The sequence below is a fragment of the Nomascus leucogenys genome, chromosome 3 (assembly GCF_006542625.1).
Source record: "Nomascus leucogenys isolate Asia chromosome 3, Asia_NLE_v1, whole genome shotgun sequence".
Taxonomy (NCBI): domain Eukaryota; kingdom Metazoa; phylum Chordata; class Mammalia; order Primates; family Hylobatidae; genus Nomascus; species Nomascus leucogenys.
Window position 1 is genome coordinate 121,481,115 of NC_044383.1, and position 17,305 is coordinate 121,498,419.

At 39.0% G+C, this 17,305-nt stretch overlaps 1 protein-coding gene across 13 annotated transcripts in view; it reads right to left on the bottom strand.

The window, feature by feature from the left end:
* The window catches only part of AHI1 (Abelson helper integration site 1), a 226,949-nt gene that overhangs the window by 33,726 nt on the left and 175,918 nt on the right, over positions 1-17,305 (bottom strand). For 12 of the 13 annotated variants that reach the window (XR_004029367.1, XR_004029366.1, XR_004029365.1 and 9 more), the window contains 2 exons: positions 12,620-12,782; positions 7,983-8,080 (listed from right to left, as the gene is read on the bottom strand). Coding sequence is in view for 8 of the 13 variants with exons in the window: in XM_030809724.1 (XP_030665584.1) it covers positions 7,983-8,080; positions 12,620-12,782 (261 nt within the window). In the remaining 5 variants the exon portion in view is untranslated. Of the gene's footprint in view, positions 1-7,982; positions 8,081-12,619; positions 12,783-17,305 lie in introns of those variants that run through there. The other variant, XM_030809725.1, reaches the window with a different exon arrangement.

Sequence of the window (17,305 nt, forward strand, 5' to 3'; positions counted from 1 at the left end):
CACTTTGGTTTAGAATAGTCTGTCCTTTGGAATTAAGCCAGCATGCTCTTATTGACTCTACATGCTTAATAAAATAATGAAAATTATTAAGACATTCCTCTGCTCATGTGAAGATTAGCTATAATAGATATTTTTGTAATTATCTTGAATAGCAAAACCAATAACTATTATTCATTTAATGAATTTTTAGAGAAGAATATAAGCAAAAATAACAGTAGTTTCTCCCCATCTTCAAAAATAATCTAACATTTCTGTGCATACTTATTACCGTACATCTAGCATTTATATAAAAACACACTTGACTGTATTAATGTTGAAACACTAATAGAAGGTAAATAGTACTTTCCTACTTTGGGTTTTGTTTTTTAGAAATAACAAAGAACAAAGAAAACAGCATTTTCGGGAATTAAAAAAACAGATTTTAGGAATCAAAAAAAGAAAACTGGGTATTTTGGTACCTAAAAATGGTTAAAAAATAGGATTGTCTCTGCTAATTAGAAAAGAGGCCAGGAGTGGTGGCTCGCACTTGTAATTGCAGCACTTTGGGAGGCCGAGGCGTGCAGATCACTTGAGGCCAGGAGTTTGAGATCAGCCTGGCCAACATGGTGAAACCCCATCTCTACTAAAAGTACAAATATTAGCAGGGCGTGGTGGCCCACACCTGTAGTCCGAGCTACTCGGGAGACTGAGGCAGGAGAATCACTTGAACTGGGGAGGCAGAGGTTGCAGTGAGCTGGGATCCCATCACTGCACTCCAACCTGGGTGACAGGGTGAGACCCCGCCTCAAAAAAAAAAAAAAAAGATGTCAAAGATATATTGAGAAAAGAAAAAGCAGAATCTTAAGTATGATCCTAGTTTCATAAACATAAAAAATAGAAAAAGACATGTATTTATATATGCAAGAACATTTTTGTAAGCATATGCAAGAAACAGAATGAGCATAAATATTAGCAGGACAGAAGACTCATTTTTCATTTTATACTATTCTTTACTGGTTAAAACTTTAAAACTATGAACATATATTATTTTTTATAGTAGAACAACTCTAGTAATTAAAAAAAATTTTAGTAGTAACTTTCCTCCCCAAATAAATGGATCATAAAGGTTAATGCTTAGGCTAGCAAAAATAAAAAGGCTAAAACCAAAAAAAGTCCAAAATACAAAAAATAGAATAAAGTTTGTCAGCACTACTCGTTTTCAAAGCTTCTGAGTTTCTCTCCTTCCTGGTAACACTTATATTCTCTTTTCTGTTAGATGCAATTTGTAGCACACCTTGGTGAAAATGTTATGGAATGAACTGGAGGAAAACATTTTCCTGCTCCCACTCCCCTGTGGTATAAGTTGTTACTGATTTGTTTCGGGATGATTAACTCATCTCGTCCCCTCCTCCTCCGGTGAAGAGCCAGCAACAAATGCTGCCATCACCCACTAACATTTCAATGAACCAGATGAAATGCTGGAAGGTACCTGGCACAATTAGCAACAGAGCAGGTGTGTTCCACTTGGAAGAACATGTAAGATGCAGCAGCTGCCAAGCTATTAAGAGGTATAATTTTACTTCTTATTCTATAGTTTGAAAAGAAATAATTTTAAAAAGGAAAGAAAATGATTGAGGTTTGTTTCCTTTTTTCATTAAAAATATAGAGTACAATTCTTAAGACTTACACATGAAGAAGGGTACAATGAAACAAACACCAAACAGGGATGTGGGCTGGGCACGGTGGCTCATGCCTATAATCCCAGCAGTTTGGGAGGCTGAGGCAGGTGGATCACTTGAGGTCAGGAGTTCGAGGCCAGCCTGACCAAACTAGCGAAACGCTGTCTCTACTAAATATACAAAAATTAGCCAGGCATGGTGGTGCATGCCTGTAATCTCAGCTACTTGGGAGGCTGAGGCATGAGAACTGCTTGAACTTGGGAGATGGAGGTTGCAGTGAGCTGAGATCTCACCACTGTACTTCAGCTTGGCAATAGAGCGAGCCTGTCTCAAAAAAAAAAAAAAAACCAACCAATCAATCAAACAAAGAAAACAAAAACAAACAAACCAAAAAACCAGGGACGTAAAAAACCAGTGTGATACAGAACCTGGCTAACTGTGCAGGTACCAACTGTGTGTGTTGCTAACTAGGTGGTGGAGGAAAATGGGCACTGGCCTGAGAATATGGAGGCCATGCTCCTAATTAGCAGCATCATTTTAAATGAACTTCTTATAGCTTCCCGGATCTCAATTTCCTGTAGAATGAAGGAGTTGATTAGAATCACTAAAGATTATCTCTAAGGTCCTTTCCATGTCACTAGTTCTGTAATTCTATGAACTTAGATGCCCCAAAATTTTAGTCACTTTATCAGAGACTACTTTTCATGTTCTTAAAAAAAATGTGATAATAAAAATAAGACTTGCACATGAAATTAAATATCTGATAGACTCTGTGGGAGGTTTATAAGGTAAGGTCTTGATAAAATCAAACCATATATATTTTAATAAAGCAGCTAAATTTAAGAAATGCAACTAGCCAGGTGCTAAGAAGCTCGGTTACACATTTCTCAAAAGTTGGCTGTTAGTTCCATGACTCAGAGTGCACCCAAAGCATTTTATTTACTTGAGGCAACATTATATTTCTTAGGGGCTTCTTTTTACATAACCATAGATCATTTGTTATACCTTCTCTCACTGGGAAGTAAAATACTGTCTTACACACATAGCACATTCCTAAGGGAAAAAAATATATGCAGGATTCTATTCTAACACATGGATTCAGATAGAGAAGATCAAATCATGTTCTTCAACAAAAGAAATCCACACATCTTAAGCTTTAAAGCCTAATTTGAGTTCCATATCCGCCATGAGAACATTCCCACGCCCTTGCCCAAATGGAGTTTTATCCTCTGCAACTCCTTTACATGACTGTAAATTCCTTAAATCTATCAGAATTAAGGTTTGGGCATCAGTGGGATTAGCCTGAAGTAGACCTCAAGGGTGACTGATGATGGTATCTGAAGAACTGGTCTGCTGCAATATGAATATGAAGGTATGTTTGAAGCATGGAGATCAGTTTGGGAGGGGCAAAAGTCATAGGGAATTTAAAAAATCAACTACAGTCTAAACTAAGACTATGATGCACTGAGTCCACCTAAGTAGAAGAGTGGCACAGGCAGTGAGAACTGGGAAGTTTTGGAAACAAGTAGGAGGTCCCTATCCATAAGAACACAGGCCCATCAGGAAGAGGAAGGGGCAATGCCAACTTCACAGGTAAGACACTGACAGAGTTCTTTTTATTTCCTCTGGCAGAGTCAGTGTTAACTCAAGGGTAATAGAAACATACTAAGTGGGGCGGGGGTCAGGTCACCTCAGTTTCAAAGGTTAGCATTGTTGCAGAGTCAGGGACATGAGAAAATCACAAAAAGTCAAGGCTGTATCTTTCATATCATCACGCAGTTTTTAATATGGGCTAAAAGTATTGTTAGCTGTCACAGCAACCGTTTATACCAATGTTATAAATGCTTCCACTGCATTAAAGGTTTTTATGTTGTAAATTTAGACCTCAGGTTTGTGTTATGTTTGTGTTAACCTCATGTTTATGTTATGGACCTCATGTTTGTGTAACCCCCAAATTCATGTGTTAAAATCCTAACTCTCAATGAGATGGTTATTAGGAGGTATTTGGGAGGTAATTAGGTCTTGACAGCAGAGCCCTCAAAAATGGTATTGGTGCTTTTATAATGAGAGACACAAAAAAGCTTGCTTCCTCTCTCTGCTCTCTGCCCAGTGAGGATAAGTGAGGCTGCAAACCAGGGAGGAGACTTTCACCAGACCCTGGATCTGCCAGCACACTGATCATGGACTTCCCAGCTTCCAGAAGTGTGAGAAAAAAATTTTGTTAAGCCACCCAGTCTACATTTGTTACAGCAGACACAACTAAAACAAGCATTTTCCTAAATTCTTAAATCTGCTGCTGAATTACAAACAATGGGTAATATTACACATGTAATATTTGCCCATAATCAAATTCCTGCCAATCCTCAACTGTATCCCTTAACAGTCCTTACATTGTTGTAGGCAACCATCACCATATATCCTTGCTTATTTGAAACTGATGTTTTATCAAGAAACCATTTTTCTTTCAGTTCCTTACAGCACAGGCTACTCATTCTCACATACCCATTCTCACATAGTTCATGGTTCTCTCATGAACCATGACAGCCGGGAGTTAACAATGGCCTCCTCTTAGTTCCCTACTGCTGATTTTAGGGTATTGCAATGCCAAAGCACTTTTCCTTGGGTGCTCTGACACCTGGCTATTACATCTCCTGCTTATCTTTGCATCTGTGATCTGCAGACCTTGTGGTCACTCTAACACAATGGCTGTCAATATTGGCTGCACATTAGAACTACCTGGAAAGCTTTTGAAATCTGCCCTTGCCTAGGTCCTATTTTACCAACTAAATGTATCTGAAGGGGTGGAGATTGTTATCCATATCTAGTTTTATAACTGGTTTGGTGATTTCAATGTGAAGCCAAAGTTGAGACCTTTGTTCTAACCTAAGAATTAAGGATGTCAGCTCTTTGTTCATCAGTTTCCTCTTCATCCTAACTCTTGCTATCATCTTGGAATCTTAATGTTCAAGAGTACAACCTGTCCAACACTCCGGGTCCTAGTTCCTTGACCAGTTCAACTCTAAAAACATGTTCCTCAATTTCACTTCAGCTTTTATACATACTTTATGAATTTATCATAACCTGAGCTGCTTGACATCTGAGATACTAAATAAGCAAAAGAGTTTATGGCCTTGAACACTATAGTTCCAGCTTGCTGACTCCTTTTCCATGTGACACTATGCGTCTACCTGGTCCCCGGTAGCTTGCTGTAACCTTGTAGAGGAGAATGTGCTTTCTAACTCTGCCAATCTTCTGATTCTACGTCCTTTCCAACTGGATAATCCTCTATGGTGCATCACTCTGGTAATTCTTACCAATGCTATCAAGTCTCTTAACCTCTTGTGTTCCTTTCACATTCACAACTCCAATAATATATTAAACCAAATCTGACTTCTCTACTGCTATACCCTAGATGCTGAGAAGAGACTACTGAAGAAAAAAAATCCAACTGTACAGATTTATGCCACCTCCATTCTTATGGTATGCAAAACAGCGGCTCCCAGAACTGCTAAGAAATCTTTTTATATATCCTAAATGAGCCCCTATTTTCCTTACTCAGATGGTTATTATTCTTCTTGTGCTCCTATCTCACTCCTTTGCCACTCGCATTAGAAATGAACCTCCCTTTTTGTTTTGGAGAACATAAAAATATCTTTAATTTCTAGACTTCAACCTTTTATTAACTTATCTGCATCCCTATCCACACTTACCTGTTTAGAGGGGCACTGCTCTAAGCTCCATACTGTTGACATTTTTGGCCAGAGAATTCTTTGTTGAGGGGAGCTGTCCTCTTCCTCTGCATTCTAGGAAACTGAGCAACATCCATGACCTCTACCCACCAGTATTATCCCCCACCTTGTAGTTGAGAAAACAAAAAACATCTCCAAACATTGCCAAATGACTCCTGGAAGGCACAATCACTCTCAGTTGAGAACCCTCTGCTTGGAGCAAGACTAATCTGTCAATCTGTCTTTCCAGTAAAGTACTTCCTGCTTCCTCCAAGATCCACTGTGTCCTTGGTGTCCTTTCTTTGTCTATCTTCAACCTGAACCTGTCTATTGGCTTTGTCTCCTTAATATATAATTTTACGTCTGTCCATTATTTAAAAAATCATTCATGGACACCAGACCTCTCTTTAGCCACTGAGGAATATTTTTTTATTCTTCAAAGTGAAGCTTTGAGAATGGCTTCCATGAGAGTTCACACGCTGAGGCCTCATTCTACTTTTACTCTGCTCTTCAATCCTTGCCACTCTATTGATACTGGTATAAAGCTACCAGGGTCCTCTTGACGACCAAATGCTTCGACAATCTAACTGCTTGGCTGTTTCCAACTATACTCTTCTTGAACCTCTCTATCTCTTCTGGCTTCCAGGGCACTTTTTTTCTTTTTCTTTTTTCTTTTTTTCCTTTTCCTTTATTCTTTCTTCTCTTCCTTTGACTGTCCCTTAATACTAGTGTTTAATTAGGTTCTGTCCTTGGCCTTCTGCTCTTATAGCTCTATGACATACTTTCTGGGCTCTGCCTTCATTACAAGCTTCCACTTACTGATATAATAGAACTAACACACTAATTCTCATTTGATTTTGAAGCTCTACATTCTCTCAAATTACAATCCTGCATTTCTGGCTCCCAGTGAATATTTCTATCTGGGAGCACTACAGATGCTACTAACAAATTGAGATATCTAAAACCGAGCTTATCATATCTTACTCTGCAAGGAATGGTGATTCCTTTTCCCTGTCTTCCCAAATCTTTCTTATTTATTTCATTACTTCTATGGCACCACTATTTATTCAGTTGTATAAGTCAAGACCCTTAGCAAAATCCTAGATTCCACTTCACTAATAAAATCCAATCAATCATAAAATCCTGTCAATTACAGCTTATGTCCCTGCCCTCCATCCCCATTAGTTCAGGTTTTTGTATTTTATTTCCATAGATTCCTAATTTCCTTGTGCTAGGTCCTTAGCTACCTCAAATTCAGCAACTATTCTGCTGCACTAGAATGACCTTTCTAACATGCAAATCTGTTCATGTCATTCCCTGAATTACGTCCTTCAGGGGATCCCCTTCGTCAGGAGTATAAAATTTAAGTGTTTTAGCAGAGTATGCTACGCTCTTCTGTGGCCTGGTTCCTGCATTTCTCCTGTTCTTCTATTAGAACTTATGCCCAGACATAATCATACCATCCCATAACTTACTCATGTTATTCCCTCTGCTGGAAAGCTTTTTCTAACTTCATTGACCTAACACATATTTTTGCATCCTAGATGCCTCAGGTCAAGTATTTCCTCCTTGGGAACTCTTCATGGACTACCCCAGGGTATATTTAAGAGGGTTTCTTTGTATGTGTTCCCAATATACTGTGTACATATCTGCATTATAGTTTCTACCAGAGTCTACTGGACTTGCTTGCTTGCAGGTGTACGCACCAGCCTGTAAGCAACTTAAGGGCAAGTGCCTTGCCTACTCCTGAAATTCCTGTTTCAGTGGGGATTAATACAGTGCATGGATGAAGGCATTCAATAAATACATGCTGAATGACTGAACGATATACATCAGGTTCAACTGTCAAAAAACTTTATTTTGACACTGTAATGATATGTACATGAAATGTATTTGTAAAAAAAACCTATGTTAGTTCATGGAATCAAGAAGTAGTGAGGTTATTCAGTCTAAGGGAAGAGCTAATGTAATATAATAAAACAAGTTTAGTAAGCAATATACATGATAGTACAGTGCTTATTAAACCTTTCTACCAAAGTACTGCTAACATCAGAAGAATACTGATTAACATCCCTGAAGGGTCTGATGACACAGACTAAAATACATGACATTTCTCTGGCTGCTCTGGCTGATAATACATCCACATTCATTTTAATGTAAAAACATTTCAAATTATCTGCAAGTAAAAGGAATGCTCCAAAAAGATAGAACATCTTAATTTTGTGAACTCCAGTGATCTCCAGCATAAATGTTTACCTCCCAGGTGGGGCTGATGACACCGTCAATGTCACAGTTAAAGAAATAAGTGCAGAGTAGAAATAGCACACCTAAAGCCACAAGTTCTACTTTGGGTCCTTGTCCCATCACTTAGGCTGTGACTTGGAGTCTACTTTAACCTCTCTGGGCCTCCTCAGTTTCCTTATCTGGAAAATGGCTATAATATGTGCCTTATATATTTCATAATGATGTTTGTACCAAGACATAAAAAATAATGTGAACAATGAAGGATAATAAGCATAAAAAATAAAGTAATATTTTATCCAGAGAGAGTGAAAATCAAAGTACATATGCAATACATATTCTTAAAAACATTTACCTTTTGAGGAGCTGGAGATTTTTCTATTTTAGTTTTTTCCTCAGGGCTTAAAGGAGGTGATCGCTCCTTTATCTCAGGAGGCAGTTCTTGATACAGTGCTGAAATTGGAAAAAGGAATTCATGTAATCAAACTGAGGAGCACTGCTCCATGGGGGAAAAACAACGATGGTAGGGGCAAATATGAAATTAAATAAATTGATATTCAATTCCTTGGTGTACCAATAAGATACCTAAAACTTACTTGTTATGGCAATTTGCAATTTTACTCATTAGTTATCAAAAGAACTATGATTGGAAAATTTTAATCATCTGGATTTCAGAAATGCAGAAGGTGTCATTTTCACTTATTATGTGGTCAGACAGATGCTTATTTTATTTTATCTCAATACACATTTACCAGGAACCTGCTAAATGCCAGGATATCTGCTAGGAACTGCTGGAGAACATATGGAGATCATCAAAAGATAGTCTTCATTAGCAAGGAGCTTACAATCTGGTCAGAGAAAGACATGTTTAAAAGTAACCATAAAATAAATGTGACATTATTTGAAAGTGAAATAATTACAAACTCTGATGTGGGGATGGAAAATGCTTAATGGAAGAAGTGGTAGGTGTATCAGACTCTGAAGACTAGGTAGGATTTTACCAGTCAGAGGTATGCAGAAAAAATAATTTGGGGGCAGGGCGCGGTGGCTCATGCCAGTACTTTGGGAGGCCGAGGTGGGCGGATCCCTTGAGGCCAAGAGTTTGAGACCAGCCTGGCCAACATGGTGAAACCCCATCCCTACCCAAAAATATAATAATTAGCTGGGCATGGTGGCGTGCACCTGTAGTTCCAGCTTTGGGAGGCTGAGGCATTGGAATTGTCTGAACCTGAGAGGTGGAGGTTGCAGTGAGCCAAGACAGCACCACTGCACTCCAGCCTGGGAGACAGGGCAAGCCTCTGTCTCAAAAAAAAAGAAAGGATAATTTGGGAAGATGATATGAAATCAATAGCATGGAGTTAGGACTATATATGATATTGAATCTATATACAGTGTTGAATTTAAGATTCTTATAATCCAGTATTCTATATCATCTATTGAATCTATATAGGGTATTGAATCTAAAGAGCTATGTGCAAATTTTAAAGGGTTAAAACAAAAATATATTTTGGTTAAGAACATCTCTGAATTGAAAGAAACTGCTGAAATATACTTGACCAAAATTGTACAACTAAGATTATGAGATATACTAACTGTCTTTGTATGTGGAGTGATTTTATTATTGGGTTTATCTCATATTTTAAGGGTGTTAGATGTGATGGGGGGAAGCTGATCATGTTGTTCTTTTCAGTGCCTTAAGATACAAAGAGAGTAAGTTCTTTACAACAGTGGGAGTACGAACTTCTTTTATTGTGTTGTTCTCTTAGAGGACAGGCTCTCTTAGAGTATCTGCATGCATACTTCCTTAGATTCTGCTCTTATACTCCCTTAGATAATTTACTTTGCATAGTTGGCTTCAGTTAAAGATCAAGGACAATTCTTCCTACTATTTTTAGACTAGAATATGCTACTGACGGTCATTTTTTTCTCTAATGTTAAAACTGGGCAATTGAGTTTTTTGTTAAATTCAGGTAAAAAAAGGATAAAAGGGAAAGGGAAATAACCCCTAATGAAGTGTGAGAGTTCAATCATTACAGTCTCAGATTTTCTAAGTTTTTTTGTTGTTGTTGTTCTGGTCTATACAAGGCTTTTTAAAGAAGCAGTGACTGATGCTAAAAGAAAACATAAATTATTCTGGGTTACAATAAGGAATTATGGCAGTTGAAGGATGGTCATTATTGAGACAAAGAATTAATTTCTGTATGTAGCCATCAACTCATCACTGCAATATGCTTCAGACGTCTGGCTTTGATCATCATGGAAGAAGAACAAATTCCATTAGCTTTTAAAAAAAATTTATTTTTTGTGGAGATGGAGTCTTGTTATATTGCCCAGGCTGGTCTCAATCTCTTGGCGTCAAGTGATCCTCCCTCTTCAGCCTCCTGAAGTGTTGGGATTACAGGCATGAGCTGCTGCATCTGGCCTCATTAGCTTTTTAATTCACTGTAGCTCAAATATCTATATCCTCTCAAGATCTGCAAGCCTAAGAGGTTATTTTTGTAAACTAGATTCTCAAATTAAAGCACTTGATCCCCCCCGCCTAGAGATACACAAGTGAGAAAATTTAAAAAATATTTCCATTTGTATACGAAGAGTAATGGATTGTAATATTTCGTTAAAATGAGGCATACTCCAGAGTGACTACCATTGTGCCAGCAGATCTTGATTTAAAAAGTTTGATTTAAACAGAAGCTACCCCTGTTTAACCTCAGCTGTTAACCCTGTGGGAGACCCAACGATGAGAAGAAGGAACTTGGCTATTTTAGATGATCTGGAAGTTAGAAGTGCTGAGCTTATAGAACTTATATGCTGTCTTATACCTACATGGGAATTAACTTGCCCTAAAATTTCTTCCTTTCATACGGCCTTCTGTTTTTTCCATTACACAATCTCATCTAAACACAAAAATATACCTCTAACAGAGTTTAAGAGTCATATGTCAAAATTAGCTGGGCACGGTAGCATGCGCCTGTAGTTCCAGCTACTCAGGAGGCTGAGATGGGAGGACTGATTGAGCCCGGGAGGTCAAGGCTGCAGTGAGCCAGGACTGCATCACTGCACTCTAGCCTGGGTGACAAAGTGAGACCCTGTCTCAGAAAAAAAAAAAAAAGAAAAAAAAAAGAGTTATATGTCATTTACTACTTACAAGAAGGTAACTAAAACAGATACACAGAAGAAATTAAGAATTTTATGAGAGTGAGAAGTAGTACAATTTTTGAGACACATAGCACTTTTTAGGGGAGGAGTCTGCTGACTGTGGCAGATAAGCTGAAGAAGGGAGCTGCAATGGGACTTAGGGCACTTGAGAGACTGGGGAGGGGAGCAATGGGAAGGATCTGGCTGAAGACAAGGTCGTGGGAAGGTGCCAAAGACAGATAATTATATCTAGGCTTAGCCCAGCATCCGGTAATCACGAAGGAAATTCTTCTATTCCTTCATCTCTTTGGCTGTCAAAATTGAAAACTTAAGTTAGAATCAATAATATTTTGGTTTAGTCGTAGTTTTGGGTTAAACAGTTTCATGGACTAGCCTGAAAACAAATTATTATTTATAATAATTATTTCTTTGCAGAAACAAAAGACTTAAATATTCAAAAACACAGATTGTTCTCAATTTCAAGGCCGCCTATACTACAATTTTTTTTTTTTTTTTGAGACAGAGTTTTGCTCTGTTGCTAGGCTGGAGTGCAGTGGCACGATCTTGGCTCACTGCAACCTCCGCCTCCCGGGTTCAAGCGATTCTCCCGCCTCAGCCTCCCAAGTAGCTGGGATTATAGATGCCCACCACCACGCCTGGCTAATTTTTTGTATTGTTAGTAGAGACAAGGTTTTGCCATGTTGGCCAGGCTGGTCTCGAACTCCTGACCTCAAGTGATCTGCCTGCCTTGGCCTCCCAAAGTGCTGGGATTACAGGCGTGAGCCACAGTGCCTGGCCTGCCTATACTACATTTTGAATCAGAACCAGAATTTTTGTGCTTACAGAAGAAAAGCTTACAGATGATATCATTTAATTCCTTCATTTTACAGAAGGTAACTGGGGCATATGAGTGTAAGATGTTGAGCTGAGGTTAGAAGTCAGTTTTCCTGACCCCTGAGTGTTGTGCTTTTCCTAGCATGCTATCAGGTTAATTGTGGATAGGATGTATTCTTCTGAAGAAGCACTACTGTACTTCTCCCCTTTAATGATAGTTTTAAAGTTATTATTATTTTTGTTTTCAGGCTCTCTGCGTTAGTTCTGTTTTCAACTCTCAAGGCCTAGTGGTGAATCTACAGCTTTCAGAAACTCATATTTAGATTTTCTTCTCTAGCTCTTTTTTTTGCATTTTTAAGCTATCATTTATTGAACAAAAACCATTATTAAAACACAAAGTAGAAATTAAAATACAAGAAAGGTTCATAGTCTTGTCACATCACATGGTAAGTTCCAGGCTTTGTCAACACGTGCACATAACTTTTAAATAATTGTCATTTATCAACTTTGTGCTTACATATTTTCAGCTCTAGCTCATTTTTTCCCCCATAAATGAGGGCTAAATTTACTTGAGAATGAAACAACTTATTGTAGTTTTGTTTTCACAGGTAACCAGCTAGGACTGAGGTATACAAAGTAAAAGAATGCAGTTGGGGAACTAGAAGCTCTTAAGATGCCAGTCAGCTGAGGAGTCACTGTGGCAAGAGAAGAACTGACAGAACTGTGCATGAGGCAGGTGGCAGGGTCAAATGAGTTGAATAAGAAAGCTGGTAGCTAGAGGGGCAGGGTCCCTGAGGATAAGAATTCCATGAAACAAACATTCCAATCTCAGAATGTAGCAGCTTTCTAACGTATTAGTGCCTCCTCTTTTTATTTTTTTACATCATGAGAATGAAAAGCAATACCCATTGGTAAACATATGCAAAGGTTACAAAGACAGTAAATTAAAGACTAGAAAATGATAAAATCTTGGACTATCAGTTATACCATACTAGTAAACCAGGAAGGGAGCATAAAACTTACTTTCACTAGCCACATGATTAGCTGGAAAATAACCTTCCTGTCCCTTTCCTATGCTGCCATACCACCAGTCTTCATTATCTTTGAAAAACACTCGGATAATGTCTCCACGATGGATGGTTAGTTCATCTGATCGATTCGCTGTGTAGTCATAAAGAGCCACTACCTAAAAGAGAGATAAGACCACCACAGCTTTATCACAACTGTACCACAGAGAAAACCCCCAACATTCACTTCCTCTTGCAGAAGAGCAGCTGAAACCAAAGCAGTACTTTGGTAAGTGTGAGGCTGTCTCAAGGTTTGCTAATGGGATGAGGGGTGGTGGGAACACAGCAGGAGAAGCAAGATAAAAGACTGCGGGATTGAGAAATGGTTACGAGCATTCAATACACTAAGATTAGCTTCAAAATAGCAGATGTTAATTTTTTAAAGTAAATTACTTGTGAAGCAAATAAAAAAAAGCTCACACACCATTTACTTTTTTAGAATTGTTTTATACTACCTTTATGTCTCATTCTCTGTGCTAAGCAGATGCATCTGAAAAAAATTCTTCAGAAGGTTTACAGTTTTACAAAAAGGAAAAACTCAGTGGAACAATCTGATTGCATTGCTTGGTTTACTGTTAATGTCTTTTTTGAGATAAATTTCTCTACACACGTACATATATATGTTTTATATCAACAACTTAAGCCTTCTATCTTTAAAAAGTATCCTTATGAGTTATTTTTACTTGATACGAATTTACGAGGAAAAGCCTTTTCATGAGAATCCTCTTCTTTGTGTTACAGTAATCATTATATTTGATTTCCTTTTCTTTTGAAAACCCAAGTCAAAATGATATGGCAGTGGCTGCACAGGCATTTAAAAATCCTTGGCAGGGCATGGTGGCTCATGCCTGTAATCTCGGCACTTTGGGAGGCTGAGGCAGGAGGATTGCTTGAAGCCAAGAGTTCGAGATCAACCTGAGCAACAAAGCCAGACCTCCATCTCTATACAAAAAAATAAAAAAAATCAGTTGGCTGTGGTAGTGTGTGTCTGCAGTCCTAGCACTCAGGAGGCTGGGGTGGGAGGATCACTTGAGCCCCGGGGTTTGGAGGCTGCAGTGAGCTATGACTGCACCACTACACTTCAGCCTGCGTGATGCAGAAAGACCTTGTCTCAAAAAAAAAAAAAAAAAAAAAAAAAAGGAAAAGAAGAAAAAAATCCCTTATAGTAGTTAAAGGCAGGAAGACCTCAATTCCTTTTAGATTTAGATCTGATACACTGTATAAAGTAGGACATAATAACATCTATATTAAATAATACATTTATGCTGTTTTCCCCTCTACTTAAACAGTATCTGAAAATGTATAGGTTATACAACTACATATGTAATGGAAAATTACATATATAGTTATATATATATATTTATAGCATGTCTCAGTGTGCACAGCATGTGAGAGTCCAGGGAAGAGAAACCTAAGAGTCCCACGTGGTGGGAACCCGGCATTAGACGTGAGAGCTGAGATAGAAGGCTAGGAGAAGCTGAGGCTCATGGAGTAAGCAGGGCTCGGATCATGCATGTTGAAAAAGTTCAGACTTAATAATATGGCCAATGGAAAGGCACAGAAGGGTTTGAACCAGAGAATTCCATTACAGTTCACGTAACTGTTTCTGATACCTTTTAATCCATTTAACAATATTTATTAACATATCAGGCAATTCTAATGAATGAGTTTGGACTTAACTGCTGTCACCATATAATGGCAGTAATGATAATTTAATTCAACTGGCTCAAATGCAATGCCTATTGTACAGTTTAGCATAGTATCTAATTTACAACATGCGATACAGGGTGTTATTTAAGGTTTACAACTTTTTTTTTTTTTTTTTTTTTTTTTTTGAGATGGAGTCTGGCTCTGTCACCCAGGCTAGAGTGCACTGGTGCGATCTCGGCTCACTGCAACCTCTGCCACCTGGGTTCAAGCGATTCTCCTGCCTCAGCCTCCTGAGTAGTTGGGATTACAGGCGCCCACCACCATGCCTGGGTAATTTTTGTATTTTTAGTAGAGACGGGGTTTCGCCATGTTGGTCAGGCTGGTTTTGAACTCCTGACCTCAGGTGATCCGCTCACCGTGGCCTCCCAAAGTGTTGGGATTACAGGCGTGAGCCACTGCGTCCGGCCACAAGTTATAACTTTATTATACTGATGTTAAGTCACTTACATACAAGCGGAATTTTTAACTTTTCTCTTTGTTCTCCAAATTTCTCTTTCATTCTCTTACCTGGTACTATCATAGGAGAGGAAAGCTAATTAAAATGTGCTGAGTGCACACCATGTTCTCGATACCATGCTAGTTGTTTAGGTGTCATTCTGCTTAATCCTTATGACAACTTGGTCAGGCCATGTATCCTTATTTCCATTTTACAAAAGAGGAATTTGATGTCCAGAGAAATTTAGGAACTTCTCTAAAGTCAAGTAAACTAGTAAGTGATAGAATCAAGACTTAAACCCAGTCTCAACCTCTTTCCTTCCTTCCCTTCTTTCTTTCTTTTCCCCTAGTTCCAGGAAACTCTGTGATGGTTTGTTCCTGTTGTTCCTTATCCTGGCTGTGGTACAAAACACAACTTTAATGAGTCTCATGCAAAGATGAGGTTAATGTATGCTTATTTGTTTGGAGCCCTAGGTGGCTGCTGGGAAGGAGAGCAGGCGAATTCAGCTTAGGCAACAAAATCACTTACGGAATCCTACATCAGGCTGTGTCACTGTGTGAACCCTGGAAAGTCTGAAGCTTATCAAGTGAAGTCTGAAAAATTTTCTTGAATTTTACACACAGGGATGTCTTGATAAAAGAATCCCTTCAGAGGCACAGGGGTCCAAAAAGCCTATGAGAGCCCACATTACACCTTTTCTATTACTGTACCTACTGATTACTCTCTTCTTACAGAACCAAATGCACACATCAATTTTGCATGGCCCACTAGTACCTGTAAACATGTTCTGCACTCTGTGACTGTTATGGACTTAATTGTGTCACTCAAAATTCATAGGTTGAAGCCCTATCCCCCAGTGTGAATGTATTTGGAAACATGGCCTTTACGGAGGCAATTCATGTTAAATGAAATCATAGGGGTGGGGCCTGGATTAACAGGACTGGCATTTTTATAAGAGGAAGATACAGTGAGAAAGTGGCCATCTGCAAGCCAAAAAGAGAGGCAGTAGGAGAAACCGACTGTGCTAGCACCTTGATCTTGGTCTTCTAGCCTCCAGAATTGTGAGAAAATAAATTTCTTCTTCTTCTTTTTTTAAAAAATTATTTCAATAGCTTTAGGGGTACAAGTGGTTTCTGGTTACATGGATGAATTGTACAGTGGTGAAATCTGGGCTTTCAGTGTACCTGTCATGTAAATAGTATACACTGTACCCCACAGGTAATTTTTTTTTTTTTTTTGAGATAGAGTCTTGCTCTCTTGCCCAGGCTGGAGTGCAGTGGCGCCATCTCAGCTCACTGCAAACTCTGCCTCCCAGGTTCAAGCTATTCTCCTGCTTTGGCCTCCCGAGTAGCTAGGATTACGGGTGCCCGCCACCATGCTCAGCCAATTTTTGTATTTGTAGTAGAGATGGGGTTTCACCACGTTGGCCAGGCTGGTCTCAAACTCCTGACCTCAGGTGATCCGCCTGCCTTGGCCTCCCAAAGTGCTGGGATTACAGATGTGAACCACTGCACCTGGCCCCCGACAGGTAATTTTTCATTCTTCATCCCTCTCCCACCCTCCTTCCACTCTTCTGACTCTCCAATGTCCATTATACCTCTCTGTATGCCTTTGTGTAGCTTAGCTCCTACTTTTAAGTGAGAACACGTAGTATGTGGTTTTTTGTTCCTGAGTTACTTCACTTAGGATAATGGTCCCAGTCCCATACAAGTTGCTGCAAAATACATTATTTCATACTTTTTAAAATGGATGAGTAGCAGTCGACATACATATACATATCACACTGAGAAAATAAATTTCTGCAAAACCACCCAGTCTGTGGTATTTTGTTAGGGCAGCCCTAGCAGGCTAGTACATTTGTAAACCTGATGGTGTCAGATGAACCACTTACTACTACCCCAGCCTAAAACTACAAATGTGTAATGCCTCACTTGTATCCATTTCAGGTCCTCAGCAACTTACAGAACCGTGTTCCACACTATTAAGCTGTCATCTCCAGATGTAGAAATGTCTTTGTCATAAAACTCTACAACCAGCATCCTTGGGAGGGTGATGACTGGTGAGGCTACGTTCTTTAAAGCAAAGAAATTGGAGCATGACATCATAATACCATTTCTGACATTCAAGTACAGGCGGACCTCATTTTATTGTATTTCACAGTGTGGTGTTATAATATGTATTATGTTTCTGTTTGCAGGTCCTGGTTCATAACTCCTATATCCCTTGTTACAGTTTTTTGGTTTAATGGTGGGTATGTTAGGCTTTAGGGGCAGGCCTCAGAAAACAGAATGTCTCTGATCTCCTTCTGCTCTCCTTTTACCTGCCCCAAGGTAGGGCTCTAATCACCACCCCCTACCTTTCTGACTGTAGGTCTTATGAACAATCAGAGGGTCCTTCCCCGCTCTACCCTGGAGGAAGGAATGCTGATGTCACGGAGCTTCCACAAAAACCTAAGAGGACTGGGTTAACAGAGCTTCCAGATAGCTGAACAAATGG